This window comes from Scyliorhinus torazame, chromosome 12 (genome assembly GCF_047496885.1).
Source record: "Scyliorhinus torazame isolate Kashiwa2021f chromosome 12, sScyTor2.1, whole genome shotgun sequence".
Lineage (NCBI taxonomy): Eukaryota > Metazoa > Chordata > Chondrichthyes > Carcharhiniformes > Scyliorhinidae > Scyliorhinus > Scyliorhinus torazame.
Genome location: NC_092718.1, coordinates 8,268,695 through 8,293,233, shown reverse-complemented (window position 1 = coordinate 8,293,233; position 24,539 = coordinate 8,268,695). Strand labels below are relative to the sequence as shown.

At 51.6% G+C, this 24,539-nt stretch overlaps 1 protein-coding gene across 1 annotated transcript in view; it reads right to left on the bottom strand.

Annotated features, from left to right (window-relative positions):
• Positions 1-24,539, bottom strand: part of LOC140387375 (ras-specific guanine nucleotide-releasing factor 1-like) — a 207,188-nt gene that overhangs the window by 71,842 nt on the left and 110,807 nt on the right. The window contains exons 5-11 of the mRNA XM_072470378.1: positions 13,437-13,690; positions 12,528-12,607; positions 9,706-9,899; positions 7,226-7,335; positions 4,775-4,893; positions 1,597-1,757; positions 475-495 (exon numbers count right to left, since the gene is read on the bottom strand). Of these exons, the coding sequence (XP_072326479.1) occupies positions 475-495; positions 1,597-1,757; positions 4,775-4,893; positions 7,226-7,335; positions 9,706-9,899; positions 12,528-12,607; positions 13,437-13,690 (939 nt within the window). The remainder of the gene's footprint in view (positions 1-474; positions 496-1,596; positions 1,758-4,774; positions 4,894-7,225; positions 7,336-9,705; positions 9,900-12,527; positions 12,608-13,436; positions 13,691-24,539) is intronic.

The following is a 24,539-nucleotide window of genomic DNA, read 5'->3' as shown; positions in this document are numbered from 1 at the left end:
TGAGGTGAAGATACAGGCGGGAAGTCCAAGACTGAAGTTGAGTGAGAATGTCGCCAGGGGAACAGCTGGGGCCTGTGGCAATGTTCTACGTGGGTGCAGTGCTGCAATTAACTGCTGACCTTGCTGCACGGTGCAATAAACAATTAGGTCCCACACCGAGAATACATTCGAGGGAACATTGGGTTGTGGGGCAGAATCCCACTGAGAGGCAGCACTTTTGGGAAAGGGGAAGGAAAGGAAATGGGGGAAGGTGGGGATCACGGGGGGGGGGGTTGTTGTGAGAGCAAGATGCAATCCTTTGAAGGATAACCTCACACAAAACATCTACACATTGTGAACAATAATACAGGGCAAGGACCTCAGACACTGCCTCTCATTTCCCCTGAAACCTGTCAAGCAGCACCCCCAGTGATCAGAGGCACTTCACCCTGGGAGTGAGTGTTGGATGCTCCGAGCAGCTTCTGATATACTCACACGTTTACTGTCAAACAGCATCTGAAAAATAAAACAAAACCACTGTGAATATCAGAAGGTCAATGGGGGAAAGACAGACAGATCTCAGATTGGGTCGAGTGAATGTTCTGGTCAAAGGAACTTCAGAAATTGTGGGATTCGGTTACCAGAGGATTCAGCTTTAAGACAATTGGTAAAAGAAGCAGAGGGAGAGACGAGGAGAATTTGTTTAATGCAACGAGTTGTTGTGATCTGGAATGTGTTGCTTGAAAGAGCGGTGAAAACAAATTATAGAACATAGAACATACAGTGCAGAAGGAGGCCATTCGGCCCATCGAGTCTGCACCGGCCCTTAGAAAGAGCTCCCTACTGAAGCCCACGTATCAACCCTATCCCCGTAACCCCCACTTAATAGTTTTTGGACATTAAGGGCAATTTAGCATGGCCAATCCACCTAACCTGCACATCTTTGGACTGTGGGAGGAAACCTAAGCACCCGGAGGAAACCCACGCAGACACGGGGAGAACGTGCAGACTCCTCACAGACAGTGACCCAGCGGGGAATCGAACCTGGGATCCTGGCGCTGTAAAGCCACAGTGCTATCCACTTGTGCTACCGTGCTGCCCCACTTCTACCACCGTGCTAGTAATTTTCAAAAGGGAATTGGATAAACACTTGAAAAGAATAATTTGCAGAGCTATAGGGAAAGAGCAGGGAAGTGGGACTAATCGATAGCTCTCTCACAGAGTCAGCACTGACATAATGGGCCGTCCTGTGCCATGGTGTTCAATATTCTCTGAATGTGATGTTGGGGGAAATGGAAGGTTTCAATTAAGATGGGCAGAATGGCCTCTTTCATCCTTTCTTGAATTTGTCTCTCTCTTATTCCAATGCTGATCATTTTCTTCAAATTAAGGGGATATTTAACATGTCCAATGCACCTACCCTGCACATCTTTTTGGGGTGAGACCCACGCAGACACGGGGAGAATGTGCAAACTCCACACAGGACAGTGACCCGGGGCCGGGATCGAACCCGAGTCCTCGGCGCCATGAGGCTGCAGGGCCACCCTCAATGCTGATCATTTTTATTAAATATCTGAAATACAACCAATCAGTTGGACGACACAATGGGACACCTACTTTTGTTAAATGGAGTTTTCCACCTGATCCTCTGGTGCATATTATCAAATGTTTGGAGAACAGGAAGCACTGCTTTTCTCCCTCCTTTTTCAAGGATAATGATCCCAACCGACCTCGTGTAATTTTCCCTTTTTCAGTCATTGGAACTTGGATAAGTGAGCCTGGTCAAAGGAAAGATCAGATTGTTACCAGGAGGAGCAGGTCACTGTCAAAGAGAATTACCATGTGAGCTAACATCTCTCTAGCTCCCTTCACAAGCTTCTAATTCTACCACAGAAGGAGTTCAGTCAAAAAGCATTTTGCACCAGGTGGACCACAAATACCGGAGGGATCAGCTGCTGGATCTCCACACACTGTGACCAGAGCAGGTATCCACTGGTAAGTTAGTCAGACATCTCAGATGTGCAGTCTTGTTGTGACATTGGTGACGGGATTCTCCGAGCCCGCGCTGGTTCAGAGAATCGCGGGGGGGGGGGGGGGGGGGGGGGGCGTGAATCCTGCCACGCCACTCCGATGCCGGGGCGACAATTCTCCGGCGACTGGAGAATCGGCGCCAATCGCGTCGCCGTTGAAAGCGGCCCCCGTGGGCTATTCTGCGTGCTCGACGGGCCGAGTGACAGCCGAGTCCCGCCGGCGTCATCCTACCCGGCGGGACCTCAGCGTTCTGGCTGCGGGGGACGTCCTGGTGGGGGGGGCGGGGGGGGGGGCGGGGGGTGCCGACACCGGGGGGGTGGGGGGGGCCTCCTCGGTGGCTAGGCCCGCGATCGGCAGGCGCGCTAATTCCGGCGGACCTATGTTCCTCCGCGCCGGCCTGCGGGCAACATGGCGGAGCTCCTGGAGGGCTCTGCCTTGTTGCCCGCGGGCTGGCGCGGAGAAGACCTTGGCGCGCATGCGCGGACCCACGCCGGCCGTGTAGCGTCGTCTTTTGGTGCCGGAGCAGCGCACAGCATTCTGACGTTGTTCTAGCCCCTGAGAAAGGTAAGAATGACTGGGCCTGGAGGCCCCTTGACGCCGGCGTCTCTGACGCCGGTTTTGATGCCGAGGTCAACACTTGGCTGGGGTTTCGGAGAATCCCGGCCTGGATCTCCAATATGTGAATTAAACTCTTCATAAAAATAATACAAATATGGGTCTTTCGCCTCAACATCTCCCTATTTCTTCATAAATCAAATTGCTCTCAGTACTCAGTGACAGCAAGACCCTACAAATAGACAAGCATTGAATACCTATTTATCCAGCGTTTGGCAATATTACCGGGGGAAGGAATTAATTTAAAACACCAGAATATCTTTTTTTCCCAAATAATCTTGTTGTTTCTTTAATGTGCAGGAAGGATGTTCCCGATGGGTGGGGGGTGTCCAGAACCAGGGGTCACAGTCTGAGGATGCGGGGTGGACCATTTAGGACAGAGATGGGGAGAAGTTTCTTCACCCAGAGAGCGGCGAGCCGGTGGAATTCGCTACCACAGGAAATAGTTGAGGCCAAAACATTGTATGGTTTCAAGAAGGGGTTAGATATAGCACTTGGGGTGAAGGGGATCAATGGAGATGGGGGGGAATGCGGGATTAGGCGATTGGGTTGGATGATCAGAATGAATGGTGGAGCGGGCTTGAAGGGCTGAATGACGTCCTCCGGCTCCTTTTATTTTCCATCTTTCTATCCATCAAACTAAGTCGATGGGACTTTTGTTCAACATTTCTCTTGAAGAATGTCACCTCTCATGATATACGACTCCTTCATCGAGTGGGAAGCAAAGTTGTGTGGAGGGAGTAATGCACTGCCAGTTCTTTCAGGGTGGATGTGAAGGCATTAGAGAGAATGCAGGAAGGAGTCACAAGGATAATTCCAGGGAAGAGGAACCTCAGTCATGTGGGTACATTGGAGAAGCTGGGACTGTTGGCCATAGACGAGAGAAGTTTAATAGGTTTGTTAGAGGTGTTCAAAATCACGATACGAAGTCTTACAACGCCAGGTTAAAGTCCAACAGGTTTGTTTCGAATCACTTGCTTTCGGAGCACAGCTCCTTCCTCAGGTGAATGAAGAGGTCTGTTCCAGAAACACATATATAGACAAATTCAAAGATGCCAAACAATGCTTGGAATGCGACCATTAGCAGGTGATTAAATCTTTACAGATCCAGAGATGGGGTTTTCGGGTTCTTGTCTGCTTTCTTGCATCTTTGTAGAAACTTAATGTCAGTGTCTATATGCGCGATCTTCCTGGAGTTCCTCTCCAGTAAAGATTTAATCACCTGCTAATGCTCGCATTCCAAGCATTGTTTGGCATCTTTGAATTTGTCTATATATGTGTTTCTGGAACCTACCTCTTCATTCACCTGAGGAAGGAGCAGCGCTCCGAAAGCTAGTGACATCGAAACAAACCTGTTGGACTTTAACCTGGTGTTGTAAGACTTCATACTGTGCTCACCCCAGTCCAATGCCGGCATCTCCACATCAAAATCACGATGGGTCTGGGCGGACAAAGGGGAGAGAGAAGCTGTTCCTGATGGGGAACCATCAGGGCTGGTTTAGCTCAGTGAGCTAGACGGCTGATTTGTAATGCAGAACAAGGCCAGCAGCGCGGGTTCAATCTCCGTACCAGCTTACCTGAACAGGCGCCGGAATGTGGCGACTAGGGGCTTTTCACAGTAACTTCATTGCAGTGTTAATGTAAGCCTACTTGTGACAATAAAGATTATTATTGTTATTACCAGAGAAGATTGCTTTAAGGTGATTGGCAAAAGAAACAAGGGCAACATGAAGGAATAGCTTTTAAATCAAGGAGTGGTTAAGATCTGGGATGCGCTGCCTGGGTGTGTGGTAGAAGCAGATTCAGTCGCTACTTTCAAAATAATTAGATCATGTCTAAAGAGAAAAGAAATTGCAGGGCTGTGGGCTAAGGTCAGGGGTGGGACTGGGCGAGCTGTTCTCGCAGAGTTCCAATTTCCTGATAACCAGAATGCAAACTGATTGCTGTTGGGTTAGTTGTTTCAACATTCAGTCCATCTGGGTACGTTCAACAAATGGTATTGTGCCAATGGACTTCAGAACTCACTGTACACTGGCACAAGACCAGTCTCTGGGGGTGTGGACTAAATTATCAGCCTGTCACTGAATCAAACTGAGATGTACCCTCTGAGACCTCAGAATAAATTCTGCCGATTGGAATCTCTCAGTACCTTGTCGCACAAACGTCTGGCTGGTGTCCAGAAGGATCTCACATCCTTCCACAATCAGCCGTTCGATGGCAAGGTTCTTCCGAATGTTTTCTGTTTCACTCACTTCGTCGTGCATTATTCTGAGGAGAATGGAAATCGGGTGAATCATTCACTGACAAGTCTGCACACATAACATAACCTCACAACGGGATGGAGCTAGAACTCCAACAATTCACTCTCAATGTCCAAAAGATCAAACCCAATTTGTCTCTCTCAAATGGGTCTCTTGTTGACCAAGCTGCTCTACGCAGTCTAACGGTCTCAGTTTTCATAGAATTCCTACCGGGCAGAAGGAGGCTATTCGGCCATCGATTCTGCACCGACCCTTCGATAGGCCACCTGACCTAGGCCCAATTTCCCACCCTATCCCTGTTACCCCATCTAACCTTACGACACTAAAGGGCAATTTAGCACGGCCAACCCACCTAACCTGCACATCTTTGGACTGTGGGAGGAAACCGGCGCACCCGGAGGAAACCCACGCAGACACGGGGAGAACGGGCAGGCTCCGCACAGACAGTGACCCAAGCCGGGAATCGAACCCGGGACCCTGGAGCTGTGAGGCAGCAGTGCTAACCACGGTGCCGCCATGCCACCCCCTGAATTGCACTAAATTAGTTAATCTCACAAAGTGCCAGGATAGGCTGTTACAAATGGACACAGCTTTGCAAGATGGGAAAGGGGCAATTGCTTGGGGTTCCTCAATCTGAACATTATCCCGAACCGCTGCTTGAAATTTCAGTGTGAGAAAAGAGGATTTCTTTGCTCTTATAATTGGGCTCAGTTACCCGGCCTTTTCGGTAGAATAGTATGTCCACGCTCAATGTCACATGATAACGACATCTGGCCTGGAGGCATGGTGAAGGGTCAAATGATTCAAAGTAGAGTGGAGGATTGGGGAAAGAAACGTTGGGAAGAGGAGATGTTGGGTGGGAAGTAGATGGGGGGCGGGGGGGGGGGGGGGGGCGGGGGGCGGTGTCACAGGGAGGGAAGGGGAGAGGTGATTTGAGAGGGGAAGGAATCTGGCGTGAGGTGTGGGGAGGGGAGGGAAGAGATGTGGGAGAAAGTTGGAAGAGGAAAAACTGCAACGGAAGAAATTACAAACATAAAAAGAATCAATTTTCATTTGAAGAGACAGATCAGTGGAAGAAGTGGGGCAATGCTGAACTGCTTTTTATTTTCAGAGAAAAGTTTTTATCCCTATTATTTTTTTCAGATGTTTAAGAGAAATCCTGCTATCTAAATCAACCGCAGGTTGCCGAGGCGACTGATAGACCGTGAGGTAATTTTATTTTCATTGCTGGCTCACTGCTGTGATGGAGCAGAGCTCGCCTGGTTATAGAATCTGCCCAATTCTCATTCCACCAGCCACATTAATCCTGAGATGGGATGGTGAAGATTATCCCTCACCCATCCCCAAGGCTCCTTTGGGCAGCCATTTCAGAACATGATAGAAATATTGCAGTCAAAGAGATCTTTATAACTCTTGCTACAATCTTACAAGGACAGAAAACTATTTTTTTGTTTGTTTGGGGTCTAGACGGGTGTTTGGGGGATTGTCTGTTATTCCACGGAATGCTGTAGTTTCACAACTCTTTATTTTGCAGCAAATATTTAGATATTTGGACCTCTACACGAGGTTGGAGCTCCTCCTCCTTAAAGTTCTCTCTCTCACTCACTCTTTCTCTCACTCTTTCTCTCTCATCTTAGTCATGTGATCTGACATTATTATTACATCAGCATCATGTATGTTTCTCTGAGGTGCCTTGACCAATCTTCTTCTGAGATCAGTTTGAAGTCAAGGATATTCTGTGTTTTATTAAAGCAACAGAAAAGGCCGCTGCCGCAGTTTACACATATAAATCCCAATCCGGGGACCTACAGAATACCAGCTCAGGTTGAAGCAATGGGTTTTAAGCCTTTGTTGCTTATTCCCCATTGGCGAGCTCCCACACACTTAATCGGAGAATTCACATTCCACCAAGTCCACAGGGAGATCTACTGACGATCTCCTGTGTCCTTCATGGCTGCCATAACACTCGCCAAGGATATTAAGGTGTTGTGGTTTCTCCTTATGATACTCAGGTCCGTCTCAATCCTGCACAGTCTTGGTTGTAGAGTTTTTTCAATGATTGATCCTCCCTTCTGTTGGTGTCAGACCCGTACTGTAGGGAAGTTAAACGCTGAGTGAGAACCATATCACCCTATGAGCTGATGCAAAACCAATTTGCCTCTTTACACCGAGGAAAGTCCCTCACCCATTCTTGGACGGAATCTAGGGTGAGCTTGTAAAGGTGCAGCAACAAGGGGGTAACTCACTGGTCGCCATGCCGACAAATATGTCTGCAACATGCGCCTCGAGCTCCGGCCAAAGGTGAGAGTTGCTCCATGCTGATCTACGGCGCTACTAACCGTGAGAGTTCCTCCAGCTTCGACTTTGCATATTCCAGGCTCTTCCTCTCCACATGTTCATGAGGCGTGTGGGCCAGTAGTTCATGTAGGGTTAGGATGTATCTGGGGATCTAACAGGGAAAAGGAGAGAAACCTGATCATGAATCGGTTTAGTAGAGCACAATTAATATTCCACTAGACAAACCACATTTTGGAGGTGACCCTGTATGGCTTGGGTTGAGGTTTTCCTTGTTTACAAGGTTGATCTTAACTGCCTCAGGAGTTTACCATATCTTCCATTCTCCCTGTAAAATGCCTGACTCATGGATCTACGTGGGAATTGCTTGGGAAGCTTTAACTTCGGATTGGCAATTCCACAGTTCCCTGGGACCCTGCGCAAACGTCCTTGGCGCTGAGGTATAGACTCTGACCGTTCTGCGGTACTTTCCAGAATAATTACCCAGGAAATGTTACACAGATGAAAACCTAGTCTAACACTTCAGTAACTGCACAATGGAGGCCTCAATTACTCCCCCCCTGACCCCCCAACTATCCCTCAAAAACTACCCTCCCTACCCAACTACCCTCCTGACCAGACCTGACTACAACCCCCTGACCTGACCCAACTATTCTCACAGTCTGATCTGACTGCCTCCCCCAACTTGACCTAACTATCCACTAAACCCAACCAGACTACCCTCCCTACCCGGCTACCCTTCTGACCAGACCAGACTACATCAGGCATGTATATTTAAATGAGCCATTGGGCCGTGCTTGCGAGACCTCGCCAGACTGCCGTTTCGTACTGGTCCATGCAAACGTACTGGGCAGGGTGGTACCCTGGCACTCCCTCTGGTACATTGGCACTGCCGCCCTGGCACCTTGGCACTGCCACCTGGGCACCCTGGCTGTGCCACCAAGGTGGGTCGAAAGATCGGGGCTGCCTTTAAAACTGGAGCTCGATTCGCGAGTCGCCTTCCTGCAGCAGAGCTTCCCAGGGCAGGAAATTACTTAAAGTGCGGCCTCGACGGGGAATTCCTCACCGAGGCAGAAAACAACGGCAAGTTCAGCGGGTCTTGCAGCGCCGGGAAACAACCCGCTAAATTGCCGTTCAGCGGACTTTAACTCAAGACCGCTGAATCGGTCCAATGTTCTGAGTCCGCATGGCTCCTCATCAGAACTAGAAGGGGAGAAATGTGTAAGATATTAAACTGTAGCTGGGAGAGACTGAAACAAGATGTAAGGACCTTAAGAACAAAAGACCCTCATAATCCAAGCTGATTACCCTCCCGACCACTAAGCTACCCCTGACACTTGAATACTCCTCCTGACCCGACCCACTGACTAGCCAACACTTACCCACCTACCAGTTCACTAGCTCACCCATTCATCCACTCACCCGTTCGCTCATCTATTCACTAACGTTCACAGACTGGACCTATAAACTTACCCTACGGCAGCCAGTACTTTTAAGAGGTATTAAAGTGGTCTGCTTCCCGCCGTCCTTCACGCTCTCTTGAGGGATGCTGTGCAGAGCATTTGTGTAAAAGCCGGGACTGGGAGAACCTGGAGGAAATGTGCAGCAGCATCGATTCGGGGAGTTACCGAGCGCAGTGGCAAATCCGACCACCATTGCCACAGCTCGGAAAATCTGGGATTATCTAATTGGTTAGCCTTTCTTTCGGAGATATTTATCGTAAACTAGTACTAGTCACGACATAGATATTGAAAGAACAGGACTCTTCAATTGGCACAGCTTGTTGTAGAGTACCCAATAATGTCATTTCACCAACGTGACCAAGTCAGATTTAATTGTATGGGAATCTTCATCCAATATTTGGTCAGACGTGAAAGTCTGACTCCTATCATACTTGGACTGTTCTAAATGCAAATTATCCGTCATTTAACTCATCTGTCATTTTGATAAAATAGCAAAAACTTTAAACCAATGAAATCTTAAAACCATTTCCAAACAGTCAGAATACCAGTCATTTATTTTAGTTCTTTTCTGATTTTGATAACCTTGTCTCTTTCCGAGGAGCCATGATGTGATTCCCAAGCTCATGGGAATCTAGAATCAAACCACCCCCAGCATCAGGATTGAGTCAAGATTTGACCAAGGTGCAACTGTCGAGGAGTTCGAAGATCAGGACCGTGTTTCACCGTCCCGCCAGACCCGTTTTCCTGGGCGTCGCACCCTCTTTGACAGCGGGATTCTTTGTTCCCGCCACTTGCCAATAGGATTTCCCATTGTGGCCCCCCCCCATGTCACTGGGAAACCCGCAGACGAGGGTGCGATGCCGACACAACAGAGAATCCCGCTGCAGATTTCTGTTCCGCCTTAGATACACCTTATAAATATAGGTCATGTTTAACAGATCCACTTCAGCAGTTGACTGTTATCCAGCAGGAGAAGAGCACAAGGATATAAATGCTTTCCTATATATTACTGTTACTGTGACCTTGCCGAACAGCCCCTACCCTGCGTCCTGCTGCTTCACCTGAAACATTGGGTAGGTCAGGAACGTCTCCAACGTTCTCTCTTCACAGTCCGGCTTTGCTTCGTATTGTTTAAGGAGTTTATCAAAGTCTCTGTTCTGTTTGCAACTGGCCAGGATCTGTAGGCTATACTGGTGATTCCTCACAAACTCCTGGTAGATGTTCAGCATTGGGAGGAGAATGTCGAACAGGTCAGCTGAAAGAAGTTCAGAAAAACGGGGTCAGCCACTTGGTTTAGCCCCCAGCTATAACTTTCATCTATAGCAAGAGTACAGAATGCAATAATGATAATAATCTTTGTCACAAGTAGGCTTACATCAACACTGCAATGAAGTTATTGTGAAAAGCCCCTAGTCGCCACATTCAGGCGCCTGTTCGGGTGCACAGAGGGAGAATTCAGAATGTCCAATTCACCTAACAGCACGTCCTTCGGAGCTTGTGGGAGGAAACCAGAGCACCCGGAGGAAACCCACGCAGACACGGGGAGAACGTGCAGACGCCGCACAGACAGTGACCCAAGCCGGGATTCGAACCTGGGACTCTGGTGCGGCGAAGCAACGGTGCTAACCACTGTGCTACCGTGCCATCCGTATCGTGATGGAAGGGAAGGATTCAAAATTCACATTATGGCTTCCACATGAATATATAAATCAGATTAAAAGATTGAACTGGATAAAAAAAGGAAGACTTGCATTTATAAAGCACACATCATGACTGCAGGTCACCCCAAAGCTCTTTAAAACCACAGAACTATTTGGGAGATATAGATTTCTTGGGATGTAGTTACTGGTAATGTGGCAGCCAATTTGTGTTTAGATCCCACGAACAAGGGATAAGGAGCAGATAATCTGTTTTACTGATGTCGTTATGAGCTAAATATTGGCCCCAGGATACTGGAGAAATGGGGGGGGGGGGGGGGGAGATGGGGGACGGGGGTTGTGCGGGCATGTTGTGGGGAGTGTTGGCAGGTTGACCATGCTGAGTATATACAAAAATATGATTTTTGGGGCTGAAAAATGGCCTTGTATTATACGTCAGGTAAATTTACATGGTAACCTGAATTTTGCCCTCCTTGCTTCACAACCAGTGAAAAATGATCTAACACTTAATGAATCAATCCATCTTCGTGAATTTATACTGCAACATTTCCATAAATTTCACATTCTTCTTGTAATGATGCCCAACGCGATACATAACAGTCCATCCTTGGCCTATTTAAGGTCTCGCACAATTTCAACTTTGTCTCCTTGTAATTGTGTACTGTGCTCAGATGCAAAAACAAGAATCCCTTTTTTCTTAACCAATGGTTTTATCCACTTGCATTGCAACCTTTATTGACCCTTATAAATGCACAGATAGATTTATCTGCTTCATTTAAAATGTCACCATTTAAGGAGTAGGCTACCTTCTTCCAAATCTGTTACTTTCCAACTCTATTAATTCAGGTTTATCTGTCCAGGTATTGAACTGTAGTTGCCAACTATCATTGTATTGTTGTATGACAATGCTGGTCAAATATGGTGGGAATGGTGATGGGGGGGCGCAGAGGTGAAATTATCCCCGGGGGAGGTGGTCTCCATTGGAGAGGTTTGGGTGGGGCTGTCACTTCTTAGAGGGGGTCCCATGTCTGTGGGGAGATTCCAGTGTCCGTGGGGGTTTGCTGTGTCATTGAGTGGGGGGGGGTTCCTGTGTCTGTGAGGAAGGGCAGGTGGGGGCGGGGAGGGCTCCTGTGCCCTTAGGGAATTTCCTTTAAATTTTTATTTTAGATCAGGGCACCGAGCTGTCAGGAGCTGACGATGCTGAGCTGACGATGCTGATTCCGCCCGCCAGCATGACGTGGCGGGACCCGCCTCTTCACTTTCTTTTAAAGTGGTTAAAAACACGTCGGGAAATCCAGCACGGCAGCTGGCCGGCTGCCTTCCCCTTTTCCCGCCAGTGACAACGTATTGAATTCCACCCTTGATTCCTCCCCAAGTTTCCACCTTCTCTCCATGTGGCCACATACCTTTTCACCACCTGCGAGGTTCCGAGTGCTAAATGTTTCTTCGTTTGTACCTCAGCAAGGAGTGAAACAACGAGGACCGGAATTCTCTGGCCGTTGGGATTGTCTGATCCCGCTGGCAGTACACCCTGGCCTGCAGGATTCCCGGCAGCGTGGGGCGGCTTCAATGGGGAATCCCATTGACAAGCAGCAAGAGTGGAGAATCTCGCTGCCGGTGAATGGCGTACTGTCGAATAACACACAGGCTGGGGGAATGCAGAGGACACAATCTCAGACTAAAGGGACGATCCTTTAAAACTGAGATGAGGAGGAATTTCTTCAGCCAGAGGGGGGTGAATCTGTGGAATCTGTGGAACTCTTTGCTGCAGAAGGCTGTGGAGGCCTTTAAGACAGAGATAGATAGGTTCTTGATTAATAAGGGGATCAGGGCTTATGGGGAGAAGGCAGGAGAATGGGGATGAGAAAAATATCAGCCATGATTGAATGGCGGAGCAGACCCGATGGGCCGAGTGGACTAATTCTGCTCTTATGTCTTATGGTCTTATGGGACCAGAGATACCACCCCCCCCCGCCCCCCGACGTTTCATCCTGGATGCAGATTTACAGGTAGAAGAGCATCTGAACCCTGACTGCAGTGAAACTCTGTTTACTTGCCAACAACCTAACTTTCTGCTCTTACACGCTTATACTTCAGCAGCAGAACGATACATTGAGCATCAAACATTATCATTTTCATGCCCTCGCGAAGGCTCCAATTTCTCAGCGTCTCACTGGTAATCGTCTGGCTGTACAGAAATGAATGATGTAGTCTTCATACTTTACCTAATACTAATGTGGGCCAGCTGGATACACGAGCTTTGAGTCCTTGGTAAAATATTTGGTGCAAAAACATGATTGTTTCACTGTAAAAGGAGGAAAAAAATAAACAAAAAGAGAACAAAATTTGTGCTTATACAACCTCACTCTGTTTATCCCTCCTTGTTCAATAGACTCCCGACAACGCAGAAGGAGGCCATGAGGCCCATCAAGGCTACACCAATCCTTCGAAAGAGCACCCTACCGACGTCCACTCTCCCGCCCTATCCCCAGAACCCCATGTAACCTTTGGACACCAAGGGGCAATTTATCATGGCCAATCCACCTAACCTGCACATCTTTGGACTGTGGATGGAAACCGGAGCACCCGGAGAAAACCCACGCACACACAGGGAGTACGTGCAGACTCCGCACAGACAGTGACCCAAGCCGGCAATCGAACCCGGGACCCTGCCACTATGAGGCAGCAGTGCTAACCACTGTGCTGCCAGTAGAACCAATCTATCGCTGCTTATCTTACATCAACTTTCATAATCCCGAAGACCTCGATCAGGTCATTTCTTAATTCTTCCCAACTTCAGTGAACAACTCCCTCACTTCCCAAATGTATCTTTATAACCGTAACCCTGATAATATCCTGGTTCCACACTACCCCCATATCTCTGTCTATCATTTGTTCCCAAATCTACGCTGAATGACTGAATAAAACCCTGAGAAATAAATAAGAACATAAGAAATATAATGGGTGCCCAAAACTGAACACAACATCCTATCTTGGCCTAATTAATGTCTGATACCCATGCACCTCAGAAACACCCTGAAAATTCATAAATACTGTTACTCTGAAGTGCAGCCGTCACCCTTTCAGAATGTTTCAAACATCCACAGATCTTTCACAAATATTTTGCTGAATACCTGTTCAGAAAGATGCTGCTGACATCGTCGTGGGCCACGGGGGGTTTTTTGGAGCTGGCAGCCATCCTGAGAGGCCGGAGGAAGCAGTTAACCAGGATGTGGAGCTGCTGAACATACTCCGCTTCGGCCTCCAGCATGCTGAATACCACCTGGTTCCTCTTCCTCATGCTCTCTGCGTGAGGGGACCGGATGTAGTCCTGAATGATGGTCTTCCATTTCCTTCTGCATAGCCACCCTCGCAGGAAACTCTGCACCTATCAGGGGCAAAAGCACATCGTCAGCCATCCTGTGGGACAGGTGTACACAAAAGCCTTTCCTGCAATGCGTGGGAGGACTGGAATGTTTGTCAGAAAGAAGAGCATGTACTCATATTGCACCGTCCACAACACCAGGGCATCTGAAAGTGCCTTACAACCAATTGAATAATTTTTAAAGCGTAGTCACTTCCATACTTGTAGAAAATGGGTTTATTAGTTTATTAATAAGTTATAGCAAAAATCATATTCAAAAGCTTCTAAAGCATACTGTACCTTTTAGTGCCCTTATTGTGTCCCGAAGAACCAGTTTAGAAGTGGATCCTCCATCGAAAAGGAGGAGGTATTGGGTCTTTTAAAAGACATTAAGGTGAATAAGTCTCCTGGACTGGATGGGATTTACCCCAGAATACTGAGGGCAGCAAGGGAGGAAATTGCTGGAGCCTTGACTGACATCTTTGTATCCTCATTGGCTCCAGGTGAGATGCCAGAGGACTGGAGAATAGCTAGTGTGGTACCGCTGTTTAAGAAAGGTAGCAGAGATAATCCTGGAAACTATAGGCCGGTGAGCCTCACGTCGGTCGTAGGTAAGTTATTGGAGAGAATTCTCAGGGACAGGGTTTATACCCATTTGGAAACAAATGGACTCATTAGCGATAGACGGCACGGTTTTGTGAAGGGGAGGTCGTGCCTCACTAACTTGATCAAGTTTTTTGAGGAGGTAGCAAAGATGATTGATGAAGGGAGGGCGGTATAAAAGGTGAAGTCACACAGGATCAGAGGTGAGGTGGTAAGATGGATACAGAACTGGCCCGGCCACAGAAGGCAAAGGGTAGCAGTAGAAGAGTTAGGGGAACAGATAGGAGATTCCGTGGTCACGAACTAGACTCCCGGAAGGTATGTTGCCTTCTGGGTGCCAGGGTCAGGGATGTCTCGGATCGAGTCTACAGGATTCTTATGGGGGAGTGGAAGGACCCAGAAGTCGAGGTGCACATCGGCACCAACAACATAGCTAAGGAAAGGGATGAAGATCTAAAAGGTGATTTTAGGGAGTTACGTTGGAAGCTAAAGAGCAGGACAAGCAGAGTAATAATCTCAGGATTGCTAGCGGTGCTACATGCAAGTGAGGCAAGGAACAGAGAGCGAGTGCAGCTGAACACGTGGCTACAGGGCTGGTGCAGTAGGGAAGGCTTCAGATATGTGGATCATTGGGATATCTTCTGGGGAAGGTGGGACCTGTACGTAAAGGACGGATTGCACCTAAACTGGAGGGGCACCAATATCCTGGGTGGGAGGTTTGCTGGAGCCCTTCAGGAGGGTTTAAACTAGTTTAGCGGGGGATGGGAATCAGGGGCGAGATTCTCCGACCCCCCGCCGGGTCGGAGAATCGCCGGGGGCTGGCGTGAATCCCGCCTCAGCCGGTTGCCGAATTCTCCGGCACCGGAGATTCGGCGGGGGTGGGAATCGCGCCGCGCCGCTTGGCGGGCCCCCCCCCCCCCCCCCGCGATTCTCCGGCCCGGATGTGCCGAAGTCCCGCTGCTAGAATGCCTGTCCCGCCTGCGTGGATTAAATCACCTCTCTGACCGGCGGGACAAGGCGGCGCGGGCGGGCTCCGGGGTCCTGGGGGGGGCGCGGGGCGATCTGGCCCTGGGGGGGTGCCCCCACGGAGGCCTGGCCCGCGATCGGGGCCCACCAATCTGCGGGCGGGCCTGTGCCGTGGGGGCACTCTTTTCCTTCCGACTTCGCCACGGTCTCCACCATGGCGCAGGCGGAAGAGACTCTCTCCACAGCGCATGCACCGCCCGGAGATGTCATTTTCGCGCCAGCTGGCGGGGCACCAAAGGCCTTTTCCGTCAGCTGGTAGGGCGGAAATCAGTCCGGCGCGGGCCTAGCCCCTCAAGGTTAGGGCTCGGCCCCCCAAGATGCGGATGATTCCACACCTTTGGGGCGGCGCGATGCCGGACTGATTAGCGCCGTTTTTGGCGCCGGTCGGGGGACATCGCGCCGATACTGGAGAATTTCGTCCCAGAGCTGTGGATCAGAGACTAGGGTAGTTGTTGAACAGGCAGAAATAGAATGCAGCAAGTCTGTGAGGAAGGATAGACAGTTGATAGGGCAAAGTTGCACTCAGTGGAATGGGTTAAAGTGTGTCTGTTTCAATGCAAGGAGTGTCAGGAATAAGGGAGATGAACTTAGAGCATGGATCAGTACTTGGAACTACGATGTTGTGGCCATTACGGAGATATGGATTTCACAGGGGCAGGAATGGTTGTTATATGTTCCGGGGTTTAGGTGTTTTAAGAAGAATAGAGAGGGAGGTAAAAGAGGAGGGGGAGTGGCACTGTTAATTAGGGAGTGCACGGCTACACGGTGGCGCAGTGGGTCAGCCCTGCAGCCTCACGGCGCCGAGGTCCCAGGTTCGATCCCGGCTCTGGGTCACTGTCCATGTGGAGTTTGCACATTCTCCCCGTGTTTGCGTGGGTTTCGCCCCCATAACCCAAAGATGTGCAGGGTAGGTGGATTGGCCACGCCAAATTGCCCCTTAATTGGAAAAAATTAACTGGGTACTCTAAAGTTATATTTAAAAAAAAATAGGGAGTGCATCACAGCTGCAGAAAAGGAGGTAGTTGAGGAGGGTTTGTCTACTGAGTCAGTATGGGTGGAAGTCAGAAACAAGAAAGGAGCAGTCACTATGGGGAGTTTTCTGTAGACCCCCCAATAGCAGCAGAGAGATAGAGGAACAGATTGGGCGGCAGATCTTGGAAAAGTGCAGAAGTAACAGAGTTGTTGTCATGGTGACTTCAACTTCCCTAATATTGGCTGGAACCTCCTTCGTGGTTTGGATGGAGCAGATTTTGTCCGGTGTGTCCAGGAAGGATTCCTGACTCAATATGTAGATAGGCCGACTGGGGGGGGGGGGCATATTGGATTTGGTGCTCGGCAATGAACCAGGCCAGGTGTTACGGACGGGATTCTCTACGCACGGGCCGGGTCGGAGAATTCCCGCGACCGGCGCGAATCACACCACGCCGCCCCGACGCCAGCACAAGATTCTCCGCAGAGCGAAGAATCGGCGCCATTGGCGCCGGCGTGGTTGGCGCGGTGCTGGTCGCGGGCCGCTCTACGCGGCTGGCCCGCCGATTCTCTGCCCAGGATGGGCCGAGCGGCCGTCGTGAAAACGGCAAGTCCCTCCGGCGCCGTCCACACCTGCTCTCAGCCGGCGGGCCCTCGGTGTGGAAGGGTTGGGGGGGTGGCCTGTGCGGGGAGGGGGATCCGACCCCGGGGGGGGGGGCCTCCGATGTGGCCTGGCCGATCGGTGGGCCGGCCTCTCTGGCTGGGGGCGTCCTTTCCTATGCGCCGGCCCCTGTAGTCCTGCGCCGTGTTGCGTCGGTGCCGGCGCGTTGAAGGAAGCCACGGCGCATGCGCGGATCCCGCGGCGCCCAGTTCGTGCCGGGATCAGCAGCTGGAGCAGCGTTAACCGCTCCAGTGCCGTGCTGGCCCCTGTAGAGACCAGAATTAGTCGTAGGGTCGGCCTGTTCATGCCGTCGTTAAACGCGACGGCGTTTACGACGGCGTGGACACTCTTCCACGGGATTAGAGAATCCTGCCCCCTATGTCTCGGTGGGAGACCATTTTGGTGACAGTGACCACAATTCCTTGACCTTTATCATAGTCACGGAGAGGGATAGGAACAGACAGTATGGGAAGGTATTTAATTGGGGGAGGGGAAATTATACTGTTATCAGACAGGAGCTGAGGAGCATAAAGTGGGAACAATTGTTCTTGGGGAAATGCACAACAGTAATGTGGGGATTGTTTAAGGAGCACTTGCTGCGAGTGCTGGATAGTTTTGTCCCACTGAGAGAAGGAAGGAATGGTAAGGTGCAGGAGCCTTGGATGACAAGAGAAGTGAAGCTTCTAGTCAAGAGGAAGAAGGAAGTTTATGTAAGGTTGAGGAAGCAGCGATCTGGCACGGCTCTAGAGGGTTACATGGTAACCAGGAAGGAACTCAAAAATGGACTTTGGAGAGCTAGAAGGGGGCATGAAAAAGGATTAAGGAAAACCCCAAGGCGTTCTACACTTATGTGAGAAATAAGAGGATGATCAGAGTGAGAGTAGGGCCGATCAGGGATAGTGGAGGGTACTTGTACCTAGAGCCTGAGGAGGTAGAGGAGGCCCTAAATGAATACTTTGCTTCAGTATTCACTAGAGAGAGGGACCTTGTTGCCCATGAGAACCAGGTTAATAGACTCAAACAGGTTGATATTAAGAAGGAAGATGTGCTGGAAATTTTGAAAAGCATCAGGATAGATAAGCGGTTAACAGGGGGATTGAGTTTAAGAGCTGTGAGGTTATGCTGCAACTGTACAAGACCTTAGTTAGACCACATTTGGAGTATTGTGTGCAGTTCTGGTCACCTCATTATAGGAAGGATGTGGAAACATTGGGAAGGGTGCAAAGGAGATTTACCAGGATGCTGCCTGGATTGGTGGGTGGGTCTTTTGAGGAAAGGTTGAGGGAGCTGAGACTTTTCTCATTGGAGTGAAGGAGGATGAGAGGTGACTTAACTGAGGTGTATAAGGTGATGAGAGGGATAGATAGCGACTTTTTCCTCGGGTGGATGTAGCTGTTACAAGGGGGCATAACTATAAGGTTCATGGTGGAAGATATAGGCGGGATGTCAGAGGTAGGTTCTTTACTCAGAGAGTGGTTGGGGTGTGGAACGCACTCCCAGCTATGGTCGTGGAGTCGGACACTAGGAACATTCATGCGGTTATTGGATAGGCACATGGGGCGGGATTCTCCGACCCCCCCCGCCGGGTCGGAGAATCGCCAGGGGTCGGCGTGAATCCCGCCCCCGCCATCCTCCAAATTCCCCGGGCACCCAAAAATCGGCCCGGCATGAGTCGCGCCGCCCGCTTCTGAGAATGGCGGGGTCCGGCGCGACTCAATGGGCCCCGGGGCTGCCCGAATTCTCCGGCCCGCGGTGGGCCAAAGTCCCGCCCGTCTTTTGCCGGTCCTGCTGGCGTAAATTGGAGTAGGTCCCTTACCGGCGGTGCGGGTGGCCTCCGGGGCTCTTGGGGGGGCGCGGGGGGATCTGGCCCCGGGAGGTGCCCCCTCGGTGGCCTGGCCCGCTATCGGGTCCCCCCGAATCACGGGCGGGCTGTGCCGTGGGGGCACTCTATCCTTCTGCACCGAGGCTGTACCGGTCCGCTATTCCCGGTACGGACGCGAAGCCCTTTGCGCATGCGCGGGGATGATGCCAGCACGTGCTGGCGCTCCTGCGCATGCGCCAACTCGCGCCGGCCGGCGGAGGCCCTTCGGCGCCGGTTGGCGTGGCGCCAAGCCCCTTTCCCGCCGGCCGATGGGGCGCAAACCACTCCGGGGCGGGCCTAGCCCCTGAAGGTGTGGAGGATTCCGCACCTTTGGGGCGGCCCGACGCCAGAGTGGTTCACGCCACTCCGGCCCGCCGGGCAGTGGAGAATCCCACCCATGGAGTGCACTAGAATGATTGGGAGTAGGTTGATTTGATCTTAATTTCAGACTAGTTCGGCACAGCATCGTGGGCCGAAGGGCCTGGACTGTGCCGTACAGTTCTATGTTCTATGCTCTATGTTCTAAGTCCCCCGGGCCTGACGGGATATACCCAAGGTTACTACGGGAAGCGAGGGAGGAGATTGCTGCACCTTTGGCGATGATCTTTGCATCCTCACTTTCCACTGGAGTGGTACCGGATGATTGGAGGGAGGCGAATGTTGTTCCCCTGTTCAAGAAAGGGAACAGGGAAATCCCTGGGAATTACAGACCCATCAGTCTTATGTAGGACTGTGTTTAGGAGGAACTTCTTCACCCAAAGGGTTGTGAATCTATGGAATTCCTTGCCCAGTGAAGCAGTAGAGGCTCCTTCATTAAATGTTTTCAAGATAAAGATAGATAGTTTTTTGAAGAATAAGGGATTAAGGGTTATGGTGTTCGGGCCGGAAAGTGGAGCTGAGTCCACAAAAGATCAGCCATGATCTCATTGAATGGTGGAGCAGGCTCGAGGGGCCAGATGGCCTACTCCTGCTCCTAGTTCTTATGTTCTTATGTCTGTGGTGAGCAAAATATTGGAAAGGCTTCTGAGAGATAAGGGCGGGATTCTCCTGGAACTGGCCGGATGGCCTGACGCCGGTGCCAATAGCGGCGTGAACCACTCTGGTGTCGGGCCGACCAGAAGGTGTGGAATCCTCCGCACTTCCGGGGGCTAGGCTGGCGTCAGAGGGGTCGGCGCTGTGCCAACCGGCGGCGAAGGGCTGCCGTGAGTTGGCGCATGTGCAGAACCAACGGCGTCTTTCTTGCGCATGCGCAGGGGGGGTTCTTCTCCACGCCGGCCATGTCGGAGCCCTCAGAGGTCGGCGCGGAAGGAAAGAGTGCCCAAACGGCACAGGCCCGCCCGCAGATTGGTGGTCCCCAATCGCGGGCCAGGCCACCGTTGGGCACCCCCCCCCCCCACCGAGGACACACCTAACCGGCCTCCAAGCCAGATCCCGCCGGGACGGACCATGTCCATTTCACGCCGACGGGTCTGGCCAGGAAACGACGGCAGCTTGGCCCATATCGGCCCAGAGAATTGCCGGGGGGGGCGCTGCCAACGGTCCCCGACTGGCTGGCGCGGCATAAACCCCGCCCGAAAACCAGCGGCGGAGAATACGGCAGCCGGCATCGGAGCGGCAGGGTGGGATTCGCGCCCCCCCCCGGGGATTCTCCGACCCGGCCGGGGGTTGGAGAATCCCGAAAGAAACATAGTTTGATTAAAGATAGTCAGCATGGCTTTGTGAGGGGCAGGTCATGCCTCACAAGCCTCATTGAATTCTTTGAGGATGTGACGAGACACATTGATGAATGTCGGGCAGTGGATGTGGTGTATATGGATTTCAGTAAGGCATTTGATAAGGTTCCCCATGGTAGGCTCATTCAGAAAGTTAGTGGCATGGGATACAGGGAAATTTGGCTGTCTGGTTACAGAATTGGCTGGCCGAGAGAAGACAGCGAGTGGTAGCGGGTGGAAAGTATTCCGCCTGGAGGTCGGTGACCAGTGGTGTCCTGCAGGGATCTGTTCTGGGACCTCTGCTCTTTGTGGTTTTTATAAATGACTTGGATGAGGAAGTGGAAGGGTGGGTTAGTAAGTTTGCCGATGACACAAAGATTGGGGGAGTTGTAGATAGTGTTGAGGGTTGTTGCAGGTTACAACAGGACATTGACAGGATGCAGAGCTGGGCTGAGAAATGGCAGATGGAGTTCATAGAACATAGAACATTACAGCGCAGTACAGGCCCTTCGGCCCTCGCTGTTGCGCCGACCTGTGAAACCACTGGAAAGCACATCTACACTATTCCCTTATCGTCCATATGTCTATAAATGTGAAGTGATTAATTTTGGAAGGTCGAATTTGAATGCTGAATACAGGGTTAAAGGCAGGATTCTTGGAAGTGTGGAGGAACAGAGGGATCTTGGGGTCCACGAGCATAGATCCCTCAAAGCTGCCACCCAGGTTGATATTGTTGTAAAGAAGGCGTATGGGGCGGGATTCTCCGACCCCCCACCGGGCCGGAGAATCACCAGGGGGCGGCGTCAATCTCGCCCCGCTGCCCCGACGCTGGCTGCCGGATTCTCCGCGATGGGCCGAGTGGCCGTCTTCGTAAAATACACCAGGTCCGTACCGGCGGGACCCGACTCTGCGGGCGGCCTGCGGAGTCCTCGGGGAGGTGCGGGGGGATCTGGCCCTGGGAGGGCCCCCACGGTGGCCTGGTCCGCGATCGGGGCCCACCAATCCGCGGGCGGGCCTGTGCCGTGGGAGCACTCTTTCCCTCCGCACTGGCCGGTGTAACAGTCTGCCAAGACCGGCACGGAGAAGAACCCTCTGTGCATGGGCTGGGATCACGGCAGCACATGCTGGCGCTCCCGCGCATGCGCCAACTCGCACCAGCCGGCGGAGGCCCTTCGGCGCTGTCTGGCGCGGCGCCAACCCCACCGGCGCTGGCATAATCCCTGAAGGTGCGGAGGATTCCGCACCTTCTGGGCGGCCCGACGCCGGCGTGGTTCACGCCCTCCTCAGTACCGGTACGGCCCGTCCTGCCGGATGGCGGAGAATCCCGCCCATGGTGTGTTGGCTTTCATTAACAGGGGGATTGAGTTTAAGAGCCACAAAGTTTTGCTGCAGCTTTATAAAACCTTGGTTAGACCACACTTGGAATATTGTGTCCGGTTCTGGTCACCTCATTATAGGAAGGATGTGGATGCTTTGGAGAGGGTACAGAGGAGATTTACCAGGATGCTGCCTGGACTGGAGGGCAGGTCTTATGAAGAAAGGTTGAGGGGGCTTGGGCTTTTCTCACTGGAGCGAAGAAGGCAGAGAGGTGACTTGATAGAGGTGTACAAGGTGATGAGAGGCATGGATAGGGTGGATAGCCAGAGACTTTTCCCCAGGGTGGAAATGGCTGTCACGAGGGGACATAATTTTAAGGTGATTGGAGGAAGGTATAGGGGAGATGTCAGAGGTTCTTTACACAGAGAGTAGTGGGTGTGTGGAATGCACTGCCAGCAGAGGTGGTGGAGTCAGAGTCATTAGGGACATTTAAGCGACTCTTGGACAGGCACATGGACAGCAGTAAATTGAAGGGGTGTAGGTTAGGTTGATCTTAGATTAGGGTAAATGGTCGGCACAACATTGTGGGCTGAAGGGCCTGTACTGTGCTGCACTGTTCTATGTTCTATGTAGAAGGGCGTTTTTCTGAATGGAAGGTTGTGACTAGTGGTGTTCCACAGGGATCTGTGCTTGGGCCTATGTTGTTTGTAGTATACATAAACGATTTGGAGGAAAATGTAGCCGGTCTAATTTGTAAGTTCGTGTGGTATTATAGGTATTACGGTACCTGATAGGCTAAAGCACCATTGGTGGAAACTGTATGCTTTTTATTGGTTAGAATGTATGATAGCACCGCCTTGCTAGGCGGGGTATAAGAACCTGTGCCGCCCCAAGCAGCCTTCATTCTGTACCTGAGCTGCTGGGGGAAACATCTAGCTTATTAAAGCCTTCAGTTGGACTACTACCTCGCTTTAGTGGTCATTGATCGTGCATCAATTTAATAAGCTAGTTTTTTAAGAAGAAAGGATGGAGATCAGAATCAAGCCGGAGTGTCTGCAACTCAGCCCCCACGCGGCAAACTCAGCGGCAATCTTCAAGCACTGGCAGGCATGCTTTAAAGGGTATCTCGGGACGGCCGAAAATGCACCCACGGGAGAACAGAAACTGCACGTCCTGCACTCAAGGGTGAGCCCGGAGATTTACACCCTCATCGAGGAAGCGGAAGACTTCGATGCAGCAATAGAGCTGCTACAAGGACACTATATTCGCCCGGTAAACCAGGTCTACGTCCAGCACCTGCTTGCAACAAGGTGACAAACCCCTGGGGAATCGCTGGAGGAATTCTACCGCGCACTCCTGGTGTTGGGAAGAAGCTGCAGCTGCCCGCAAGTTTCGGCGAGCGAACACACGGAACTCTTAGTCCGGGGCGCATTCGTGGCAGGTATGCTATCCTCACAAATCCGCCAGCGTCTGTTAGAAAAGGACACCCTGGGTCTCAGGGAAGCACGGGCCCTTGCAGGTTCCCTGGACGTGGCCTCCAGGAACACCCGTGCTTACGTTCCCGACCGCGCGGCAGCCCCCTGGGCAGCGTGGAACCCCTCCGCAGTTGACCCCGAGACATCCCCCATCCCCCCACAAGCCTGTGCTGCAAGGCGGCCTGGCAACCCCGAGGGGCCCTGCTGCTACTTTTGCGGGCAGGCCAAGCACCCCCGCCAGCGCTGCCCAGCCCGCGCATCCACCTGCAAGGGATGCGGCAAAAAGGGCCATTTCGTGTGGGTATGCCAGGCCCGTACGGTTGCCGCGGTCTCCAGTGGCGAATGCGGACCGCCACCACAAACTTCTCCACGGTCCCCGTGCGGCCAGCGGCCGCCGCCATCTTCCTATTCCAGGGCCATGTGCGGACCCTGGGCGCCGTCATCTTGTTCCGCGGACGCCACGTTGGAGGGATGGGCGGCGCCATTTTGTGCATCCCCAGCCATGTGCGACCAATGGGAGCCGCCATCTTGGATGAACCCCCAGGACCCCAGCTCGGCTGACCACGCACTGCCCGAAGAGAACTCTCAACTGCTGCGATTAGCCTCGGTGACCCTGGATCAGTCCCGGCCTTGAACACTCTCAACTGCTACAATGACCGTATTCATCAACGGGCACGAGACGTCCTGCCTAATCGACTCTGGGAGCACGGAGAGCTTCATACACCCCGACACAGTAAGGCGCTGTTCTCTCCTCATCCACCCCGTTAATCAAAAAATCTCCCTGGCCTCCGGTTCACACTCAGTGGAGATAAAGGGGTTTTGTGTAACAAACCTCACAGTCCAGGGAAGAGAGTTCAAAAATTTACGTCTCTACGTCCTTCCCCACCTCTGCGCGGCTACACTCCTGGGTTTAGACTTCCAATGTAATCTTCAAAGTCTGACTTTCCAATTCGGCGTCCCTATACCCCCCCTTACTGTCTGCGGCCTCGCGACCCTTAAGGTCGACCCGCCTTCCCTGTTTGTGAACCTCACCCCGGATTGCAAACCCGTCGCCACCAGGAGCAGACGGTACAGCGCCCAGGACCGGATCTTTATTAGGTCAGAGGTCCAAAAGCTACTGAGGGAAGGGGTCATTGAAGCTAGCAACAGTCCCTGGAGAGCTCAAGTAGTGGTGGTAAAGACCGGGGAGAAACATAGGATGGTCATCGACTACAGTCAGACCATCAACCGGTTTACGCAGCTGGACGCG